The sequence below is a fragment of the Salmo salar genome, chromosome 22, assembly GCF_965601325.2.
Source record: "Salmo salar chromosome 22, fSalSal1, whole genome shotgun sequence".
Lineage (NCBI taxonomy): Eukaryota > Metazoa > Chordata > Actinopteri > Salmoniformes > Salmonidae > Salmo > Salmo salar.
Window position 1 is genome coordinate 29,869,928 of NC_138312.1, and position 10,833 is coordinate 29,880,760.

At 43.9% G+C, this 10,833-nt stretch overlaps 1 protein-coding gene across 2 annotated transcripts; it reads left to right on the top strand.

The window, feature by feature from the left end:
* The first annotated feature begins 716 nt into the window (after positions 1-716).
* LOC106583088 (ubiquitin carboxyl-terminal hydrolase 49) lies at positions 717-9,029 on the top strand. Of its 2 annotated transcripts, none has more exons than XM_014166889.3 (7): positions 717-869; positions 2,099-2,211; positions 2,393-3,862; positions 4,223-4,433; positions 4,804-4,912; positions 5,210-5,415; positions 5,678-9,029. In XM_014166889.3, exons 3-7 carry the CDS (start codon positions 2,462-2,464, stop codon positions 5,779-5,781), a joined length of 2,031 nt encoding a protein of 676 aa, XP_014022364.2. In that variant the 5' UTR covers positions 717-869; positions 2,099-2,211; positions 2,393-2,461; the 3' UTR covers positions 5,782-9,029. The 2 variants fall into 2 exon arrangements, with proteins under 2 accessions (XP_014022364.2, XP_014022365.2); XM_014166890.3 differs by lacking the exon at positions 717-869 and adding an exon at positions 876-1,338.
* Positions 9,030-10,833: the final 1,804 nt, after the last annotated feature.

Below are 10,833 nucleotides of genomic sequence, written 5' to 3' on the forward strand. Positions count from 1 at the left end.
GCAAGGAATATCTCATGCTAAAAATTTGATCAAAACCGTATTGAAGTCTGACCTCTTGACAGAATAATGTTGTCCCAAATGTCTTGTGGATTGTCTTTATGAGTAATCTGTTTGAACAACCTACTAACGTTGTATCTGGGGTGTATTCATTAGTCGAATTCCGTAGCAAAACGTTTGGTCTGCTATAAAACGTTTTGCAACGGAAACCGTTTACTCTAGGAACCCAACGGGAACAAACAGAACCAAACTGGGAGGGCCCTACATGGATTTGACTAATATATTCTCTCGTTTTCGTTTGGAGTGAACGGTTTCTGTTGCGAAACTTTTTCAACAGAATCGGTGTAATGAATGCACCCATGGGCTTTATGGTCCTACTTATAGTTGGTCATAAATAAAAAAAACACGAAATATTTTTTGTTGTTGTAAATGTGAAGTTGATTATGTTCCTCATTAACCATATACATATTTTGTGTATATTGTCGCTGGTCTTTTTCTCCAACTACAGTCAGTCATGAATGGTTTATTTGGTGACTATTTCAGCTGTTATGAATGGGAAATGCATACCATACTAATGAATTGAAATCAATGATTGTGCTAATAAGAATTAATCAGTCTCCAGGTGAAAAGCCATATGCCTTGTAAAAACGGCATTGGGTTTAACAACTGAGCTCAAATAATGTGGACTACCGTGGGTTTACTGCTCACATCTTTTCACGACCAATTTAATGAATGCCACCTCTTGTACCAATGAAAGCTAAAGCTCAACGGAAGAGTGATCAGCTCAATCCAATCAGAATGAGTTGATTCCAGGACTGATATGGTTCGGTTGTCTCGAGGTTTGTGACAGCTTTCGCGTGCTGACGATGGCGGTAAATAGAAGCAATTTTTATTTTTTTTTACTAATACATCAAACCGTTATTTTATAGATCAACTAGCTACTGACATTGTCAACCTCAGAACTGTAGGGGTTCATAACGTTAGCTGGCTATATTGTATGTTTTTTGAGAATGTGTGACTTTATTCTAGGTTGACCTCCCGGTGTTTTGTTTGAAGATGTACTCAAAAGTTGATATCAGACACATTTATCTTTGTTTACATTGCGGCTCCGTGGATGCTAGCTATTAGCAGGCAAAACGTCAGTGAATTTTTTTTTCTTTTTTTAGTCGTTGTCAATCACATCAACCCGAAGTTGTTGAGTTTTCGCAAGAAAGTGGGTTTCAGACCAGTCTTTGTTCTGATAGCAAGCCTAGCTAGTAATGCTAGCTAGCCACCAAGCTATTGATTGTGTATTTGTCTTAAATTGAAGAAAGAACTCCAGCATAGGGACACAATTATGAGGTGAAGGACATTTTCTTTATTTGATGACAATGTGCCTATTGTACCATTAGCCGAATGATTATCAAGAAATACAGTGAATAATGGGTAACTTAGCTAGCTAACGTTACCAACAAGTAGCTAACTAGCTATCTGTATTGCCAATAGTATTGGCGAGCAAGCTGGCTTTATAACCAAACAGGCAACAATAAGTTCGAGCTTGCTACTTCGCTAAATTAACAAGAACACACTCTAACCCGCTTCGGCTGGATTGAGTAACTAACGTTGGTTACTGTTTCATTGTGTTATAAGCCGAGTGGCCACGTTATGGCAAAACTGGTGCCATTTGGCAAGCCATGTACCAGGCGCTAGCTAGCATATAGCATAGTTTCATATCGAGTCCATTGATTGGTCGCCAACCCAACGCATGTTGGCCAGTGACGCTAACTTGCAAACTTCAGGAAAAATGTTATATGCAGTTTGACCCCTTTGTTTGTAATCATGGATAAACCGATTGGTTATTTGTCAGGCTTGCTAACTAGTCAATAACGTGTTAACGGCTAAACTCAATTGCGTAACATAATTCTTTGTTTATAAGCAGTGTTACATTCTGCTAAGAAACTGAACAGCAGAATTTAACACTGACTGTAAATGGCCACAGTTAGCAAGTTTATATGCTTTAAGTTGGTTAGAAACATTTGTTTTGCTACAATGTGCCTCTACCTGTAAATGTAAAGACCTAGCTATATAAGCACCATTTCTTTTCCTCCTTTTGTATCCTCAGTTTATTCAGGATCTGGAATCAGACATGAGTGAAGCTGACTGAATGCACCTGGGAAGGGCCCTTTTCATATGTCGAAAGAACACTGACTTACATCAGCACACAGTGTTTTTACAGTAAGTAAAACAAGCCTACATGGTGAACAAGTTCATGTTCATGGGCCTTAAAATCCTTTCTGCATGCTACACCATTTTAATTTCATACAGAGAACACATTTTTGCATTTGGCATATCTAAAATGAAGTGGTTGAATTCTGTCCCTGTGATGTACTGAAGTGTATCTGTTTCCCTCCTGCAGGATGAATTGCTGCTTGGCACAGGGGCTTGTGTCCTGACGCTGTGGGCAGGCACATGTGCATCTGGAGATATGGACCGCTGTAAACATGTGGGACGCCTTCGCCTGGGCCACGACCACTCCATCCTCAATCCACAGAAATGGCGCTGCGTGGACTGCTGCACCACCGAGTCCGTGTGGGCCTGCCTCAAGTGCTCCCACGTGGCCTGTGGCCGCTTCATGGAAGAGCACTCCCTCAAACACTTCCAGGAGTCACGCCACCCCCTGGCCATGGAGGTGCGGGAGCTGGACATCTTCTGCTTCGCCTGTGGGGACTATGTGCTCAATGACAACGCTGAGGGAGACCTCAAGCTCCTGCGTGGGGCACTGTCTACTGTGCGCAGCTCTGGCAGGCGCTCCCTGCGCTCCTCTGCAGGGGGGGACTGCATCCCCTGGGTGGGCGAGGGTGGGCCTCAACCAGCCATGCAAACAGCCCTGTGGCACCGCAGGAAGGTGCTGCTGGGGAAGATGCTGCGCCACTGGAGGAGCCGGCAGCAGGAGGAGCAGAGCCAGCGGGAGGAGAAACTTGAGCAGGAGAAGGAGGAGGTCCGGCGCCAGAAAAACGAGGTGAAGAGGAGACTCATGGGAGAGTTTGACAATTTGCAGCCGAGGAAGAGTGCCAGGCTGCTCACCCAGGCTCCTCGTTCAACCATCACTCTTATCCCCCTGAAGTTCCGCGACCCTCCGGAGCGTCTGCCTCCACCCAAGAAGCCCTCCCTTCTATCCCTGAAACCCCCCAGCAACGGCAGGACTCGTAAACTCAGAGTGCGGAGGTACTACTCCCATAAGGCAACCCATCGGAGACTGGCCCCGGGGGTCACAGGGCTACGCAACCTTGGGAACACGTGCTACATGAACTCTATCTTACAGGTGCTGAGCCACCTGCAGAAATTCAGGGAGTGCTTCCTCACATTGGACATGTGTGAGACTGAGGAGCTGCTAGCCAAGTCCAACCAGGGTGTGGCGGGGGCTGTGGTTGGTGGTGGTAGTGTAGCCACACCAGGCTGCCCTCTGGGACGTGGCATGGGAAAGGCAGGCATAGGGGGTCTGCCCACGGGCAGCAAGCAGAGCCCGCCCCCCTGCCTAAATGCAGCAGAACTGGTACAGCCCAAGGAGCCGCGCTCCTCCACCCGCCAGCAGATGTCACTGTGCCATGAGCTGCACACTCTGTTCAGGGTCATGTGGTCGGGCCGCTGGTCGCTGGTGTCGCCCTTTGCCATGCTGCACTCTGTGTGGAACCTGATCCCAGCGTTCCGTGGCTACGACCAGCAGGACGCACAGGAGTTTCTGTGTGAGCTGCTGGACAAGGTACAGCAGGAGCTGGAATCAGAGGGCAGCAAGCGCAGGATCGTCATCCCCATCACCCAGAGGAAGCTCTCCAAGCAAGTGCTCAAGGTCCTCAACACAATCTTTCACGGGCAGCTACTCAGCCAGGTAAAGGTCTCTACTCATTGACATGGCAATTGTACACAACACATTAATTTAGGTTTGACCTTCAGAACCCTATCATGGCTAAAGGTAAATCACAAGGATGTTTAAGCTCTTTCTACTCTATAGCATTCCCACTTTAGACTAGGTTTTCTCCACTCTTATACTAGTTGATTGCTGGATTTCACTCCAGGTGAGCATTTTTTTTAAAGAGATACCTATTCCTTGTTACACAGCCTTTTTTTATAAGTCTCAAGTCAAGCAGGACAATAGTTGCTGTCCAGCACCAGTGGTGTCGGATCTGTCAGATTTGAACTAATAAGCCCTTGGTAAAGTGTTTGCTTGGTTATCCCTGCATCTGTCCAGGTGACGTGTCTGTCCTGTATGCACAAGTCAAACACGGTGGAGCCGTTCTGGGACCTGTCCCTGGAGTTCCCGGAGCGCTACCACAGCACGGAGAAGGGCTCGGCTGCGTCTCTGGCCTACCAGCGCAGCTGCTCCCTCACTGAGATGCTGGGCAAGTTCACTGAGACAGAGGCCCTGGAGGGCAGCATCTACGCCTGCAACCACTGCAACAGTTAGTACTGGGACAGAAACAAATGTCTGTTTGTGGAATAGACAAATCCTCCTGTACTGTGTTTTTCTATAGTTTTTATTCAGTTTTTTGACCATGAAATCAAAATCGAATAATTGTATTTGTCACATGCTTTCATAAACAACAGGTGTAGACTAATCATGGTTAAGGAATTAGGCATATTGTGTGTTTCTTTCAATTTGGGCTAGATTTTATTTGACAAACTAGTCAATTGGTGGATAATTAAAGTGAAACTGAGTTAGTGTTTTCGGGTAATCACAACATAGTTCTGCGTTTTCTGGGTGATCCCATCCTATACCTCCGTCACACAAATGTTACACGTCTGTGATATGTATGTTTTTATATTTGTCAGGGAAAAGACGGAAGACGTCCCACAAGCCCCTGGTTCTGTCAGAGGCATGTAAGCAGCTGCTGATCTACCGCCTACCTCAGGTTCTACGGCTGCACCTCAAACGCTTCAGGTTAGCCCCTGTACTTTAGTCCGTTCTGGTCATTCAGAGCGTTTATTACATCTGTAGAAGCCTTTCTTTTCACACACCCAGTTGGTCTACTGAATTTGAAGACTTTGTCTGCTTACACAGTCAAGATTTACACCCACCACCTTCTGTCACGTGTCTCCTTGTTAGTTTCTTAAATGTATGTTGCATGTTAAAGTACTATCTTATCTTGTGGTTTAGTTGGTATGATAGATTTTTTTTCTGCAAAGGGATGTCTTGTAACAGGGACAACCGTAAGATAACCAATCCCTGTTGTGACAGATGGTCAGGCCGGAACCACCGGGAGAAGATTGGCGTCCATGTGGCTTTTGATCAGGTTTTGAACATAGAGCCCTACTGCTGCGCAGACTCTGGCCAGTCGGTCAACAGAGAGGGCTACACCTACGACCTGTCTGCTGTAGTCATGCACCACGGGAAAGGCTTTGGCTCAGGGCACTACACCGCATACTGCTACAACACCGAGGGAGGTGAGTGGGACCAAGATGCCAGAAACTGGCATCAAAGCTAACAACTCTGGCTTAGAATAGCCTAACTGGTACATTTTAGGTTGATTTTGTCATGTTGTGGACATTTCAGATTTGGAAAACATTGAGTTTTGTATAGTACAGTTGGTTCTCATAAACAGTTGGCTCCGAGTATAACCTGATACTGTAAGATTACATGAGTTTCTGTTGACTGTAGGTGGCACAGTTTGACAAACTGTAACTAGCACTGTGTGTGTGTTTCCAGGTTTCTGGGTCCACTGTAATGACTCTGAGATGAACGTGTGCAGCGTGGAGGAGGTGTGCAACACTCAGGCCTACATTCTGTTCTATACCCAGAGGTCTGCCTAGACCCATCTCCCTCCCACATTTACACCCTACACCAGGGTGTACTGTCTGCCTGGAGTCAACAACCAGGCCCATCTGCCAAGGCCTGGCCTGTGGGACCGAGACCTACATCTGGGTTTGTTTCCTAGAGGTCTGCTTGGTCATGTCACACTCCATCTACTAGCTGTAAACCAGGATGTAGCCTAGATGTGTGTCCAGGCTTGAAACAACTCAGCCCACATTCGTTGAGTCTGGTAGGCTAACAGCCATGTGAGAGCTACTGAACGTTGTACCACAAGGGAAGGCAATGTTGATCCTGGAATGTGGCAGTGTCAGCAATGTTTTTTGCTCTATCCAGCCTCAAGACCAGCTTTTGATAATGATGATGAATTGCATATATGGTTAGTTATATTTTTCACCTGGTGTCAAAGTGCTTTACATTGTATAGGAGGTAACTTGCCTCATCCTCCAATGTTTATTATCTCCCTCCTGGGGTGATGAACAGCAGCCATTTGGAGTGGAATCGGAATCCTCCTGTGGCTCAACTAATGGAGTTTGTCATTGTGGCTCAGGAGCGGAGATGATTGATTGCATCAGGTGCTTCAGAGCCTGGGTGGATTACAAGCCTGCAGATACTATCAGACACTCCAGAACCAATGTTGCCTAGCCTACCTCTGTTCTGTACTCTCAACCACAATGAGATGTCAGCCAAAAGCATTTGTCTCCAACCCAGTTGTCATCTGTATCTCACTATGACCTCTGGTTCATACACATTCTGCTGTGGATATCTCAGGCTTAAAGGCCTTGGTCTGGGCCAACGGAATGAACAGGGATAGATGGTGTGTAGATATTCCTGAGTGTACTCGGTCCCTACGTTGAATGGAGGTATGGGGTTGTGTGGCAGGCATCCACTTTGAAGATGGATGGAAACTATTGAGCCAACTGGCGTCATGCTGCACCTTTATGGAGGAGGGGCTTAGCTTATTGATCCCATGATCAATTGGCTTCTGATCTTTTAATGACTTCTGTATCCTGTGGCAGCTCTCTTTTCCTACCTTAATTGTAGAGGCTAGTTTGGGCTCTGGTTGGAGTCCGATGTATTGTATCTCTGTTCATGGATAGAAATAGATGGAAGAGTGAACAAAGGACTGAGAAATTGAAGAGTATGTTGTTGGGATAGGAGGGGTACCCATTTCACGAGTGGATCACATGCAAGCAATATACGTGTGACATCATGACATGAAATCAAGATAAAATCAGGAATTCTTCAGCTTTGTAATACAATGTATTTTTTTCTTCTACTCCGCTGTTTCTATTTGGGGTCTTTTAAAGTAACTGCCCAGTGAAAATCTAACTTAAGTTATACTGATCAAAAATAGAAACGCAACATGTAAAGTGTTGGTCCTATCTTTCATGAACTGAAATAAAAGATCCCAGAAATGTTCCATAAGCGCAAAATGTATATTTCTCTCAAATGTGGTGCCCAAATTTGTTTACATCCCTGCTAGTGAGCATTTTAACTGTGCCAAGATAATCCATTCACCTGATGTGTGGCATATCAAGAAGCTGATTAAACAGCATGGTTATTACACAGGTGCACCTTGTGCTGGGGTCAATGAAAGACCGCTCTAAAATGTGCAGTTTTGTCACACAACACAATGCCACAGATGTCTCAAGTTTTGAGGGAGCGTGCAATTGGCTTGCTGACTGCAGGAATGTCCACCAGAGCTGTTGCCAGAGACTTGAATGTTCATTTCTCTACTGTAAACTGCCTCTGTCATTTTAGAGAATTTGGCAGTATGTCCAACAGGCCTCACAACTGCAGACCAAGTGTAACCATGCCAGCTCAGGACCTCAACATCCGGCTTCTTCACCTGTGGGATCGTCTGAGACTAGCCACCCGGACAGCTGATGAAACCGAAGAATTTCTGCACAAACGTTCAGAAACCGTCTCAGGGAAGCTCATCTGCTGGCTCATCATCCTCACCAGGGTCTTGACCTGACTGCAGTTCGGCGTCGTAACTGACTTCAGTGGGCAAATGCTCACCTTTGATGGTCACTGGCACAATGGAGAAGTGCGCTCTTTTTTTATTTTTATAAGTATCTGTGACCAACGGCAGCATATCTGTATTCCCAGTGGTGAAATACATAGATTAGGGCCTAATTTATTTTTCAATTGACTGATTTCCTTTATGAACTGTAACTCAGTAAAACCTTTGAAATTGTTGCATGTTGCTTTTTATTTTAGTATAATATTCTGTTAACTCCTATCCAAATAATGTTGACCCATTCTATACTTGTATTTGTGGCCGAAGCATAAATTGAAGAAAAAAACACTTAAACCCCCACCTCAAACTTGTATCAGAGTTTCTAAACTCAGAGGCTCAACATCACGAGACGTCCGGGAACGCTTGGGAAACAGATCAGACCAGGTCTGGGTTTGAGAAGCCAAATGAGAGTAGTGAAAAATTCTTCCATGTTTGCACAACCTAGATTCTATACCAATGTCTTAAGTAGTTGAACATGTTATTACCCCTACCTTCTGAAAGTGACAAACTGAGGTGTTTTCATTTTTGTCAAAATACTTTATATCGAAGGAGTGCCTTTGATTTGACGGCCTGCAAATACGCAGTTCGGCGCGAGATGACCGTTAGACCCGATGACATGTTTCTAAGCATGAGCTATGCGAGCCAACGTCGCCATAATATCGCCTACAAGTGTGATCGGGGATTTCTATTGGGAAAGCAGTTTTTTGCATATCTTCATACTGTACTGTCTTAGCTTGTATCTCAAACAGACCGTTTAAAAAATGTTCTCATAGAACATGTCATCTCCCTGAGGAGGATGAGCTGGCCAATTAGCGGTCAACTTAATGACCGGTATACGCCCACACCTTTCCAACACAGAAAAGCTGCTTTTTAATAATATACTTAATTAGAATTTTTTAGAAGGAAATCTATTTTACTCATATTGCAAGTAATTTTAGGTAATATTTCATAGAAATGCTGGGCAGTTACTTTAATAGTTTGCCAGGTAATGAAGATATATTATACTGCTGGTCTTGATATGAATCAAATAGAAAATTCATTTGTGAACTGTTTCAACTTTTACAATCTAATGACGATGAATGTCTTACTTTGAGGTCAGGTATGGCCTTTCCCTTGGCTGTCATGATCTCTTGAGTTCAGTCCTGTATTGCAAAAGCACCTGTTATCAATGTAATAGTCAAATGGGGTTTGCCAGACAATACTGATTAAAAAAACAAGAAATTACATACATTTTTGTGTGTTATTTGCATGTATTTTGTTCATGTTCTACCTGCTTGAACCTCTTACATTGATGGACTGTCTTAATTTCTAAGCTGGGGGGGTTCTACTAAGCTAACATATGGAATTGTTTTAAGATGGTTATACCATGGATCATTTAGCTATTTGATTTTGAATTTTAAGGACCCTTTTAGGTATCATTATTTGATAAAATATTGAATTTGGCCTTTACTACAGTAATAGCCCAGAGAAACGCATTGAATAACACATTCATAAATGGCAAAAAAGACAATCATAAGGAATAAGGTTTTGAAGTGTCTGTCCTATATCTAGGAGATGAAAGCCAGGAAAGCTCAGGAAATATATATATATATTTTTACATATTTAACCCGTTGTTTTTGTTGGCACAAAACTACCTCCATACTTCAATTTCCATTTGTATGGGTTATTTTCAGATGAGTCCATGACTTTGTGGGGATCGTAGAGCTAAACGGAGAACACCATAGTGTTTGTGAGACTTGCCCTTTTCCATTGTGGGGTCATTCGTTTGTAGCCCAAACCGTTCGGACACTACAGACAGAAGTTGGCACATCAGCAGTACCGACTTCAGACGAGTCCATCATGTTCACGAGTCTCATCTTTCCTTATTAGTTTCGGACGCTTTCGTGAGAAGACCGATTTTTCGGGATGTCTCATGGTCTGACAAACACTGTTGTAGCTCGGCCATCTTCCACCACAGATGCGGAAGGCTGACATAGGAGGAGGCGGTGGATTGAGACGTAGCTAATGCAAAAAAACATATCTAGTTTAAACTGACGGATTATGATGGGGATTTTTTTTTATTGAGTTACTTAGATTGACGCATGGGATTTAAACTATGTCTGTTTCTCACAATATTTGTTTATTGTGTTTCTCGAGAGAACGGTGCCACTGTCAACACAAATTTTTCAGGTTCAGTCAAATTCTTGATTTTGGCGCAGTGAAGACTTCCCTTTTACTGTCCACAAAATAAAAAATATACATGTTTTCCACTAGGAGGTGCCTTTGTGCTGCTAAAACTTACTATGTGATTGTGACTATACAAGACATATATTGAGTGTACAAAACATTAGGAACACCCGCTCTTTCCATGACAGACTGACCAGTTGAATCCATGTGAAAGCTATGATCCCTTATTGATGTCACCTGTTAAATCCACTTCAATCAGTGTAGATGAAGGGGAGGAGACCGGTTAAAGAAGGATTTTTATGCCTTGAGACAATTGAGAGAAGGATTGTGTATGTGTGCCATTGAGGGTGAATGGGCAAGACAAAATATTTAAATGCCTTTGAATGGGGTGTGGTAGTTGATACTAGGCGCACCGGTTTGAGTATGTCAAGAACTGCAACACTGCTGGGTTTTTTCACACTCAACAGTTTCCCAGACCCACCACCCAAAGGACATCCAGCCAACTTTACCCAACTGTGGGAAGCATTGGAGTAAACGTGGGCCAGCATCCCTGTGGAACGCTTCTGACACCTTGTAGAGTCCATGTCCCGATGAATTGAGGTTGTTCTGAGGGCAAAAGGGGGTGTAACTCAATACTAATGTTTTGTACACTCAGTGTATTTTAGCATACGTCAGGGTCTGTCTGATGGTTGAAGCCTTTCCAAAGAAATCCTCACTAAAAACCTATTTGCCTCTTTACTACATCTGACAACCTTGACAACTCTTAATTTTGTTAGGGCTCAGTCTAGTAAGAATAGTAAACTATTACATTTTGGCAACAGAACCAACCTAAACGTGTATTCTTTCAAGCGTTTGAAATTCA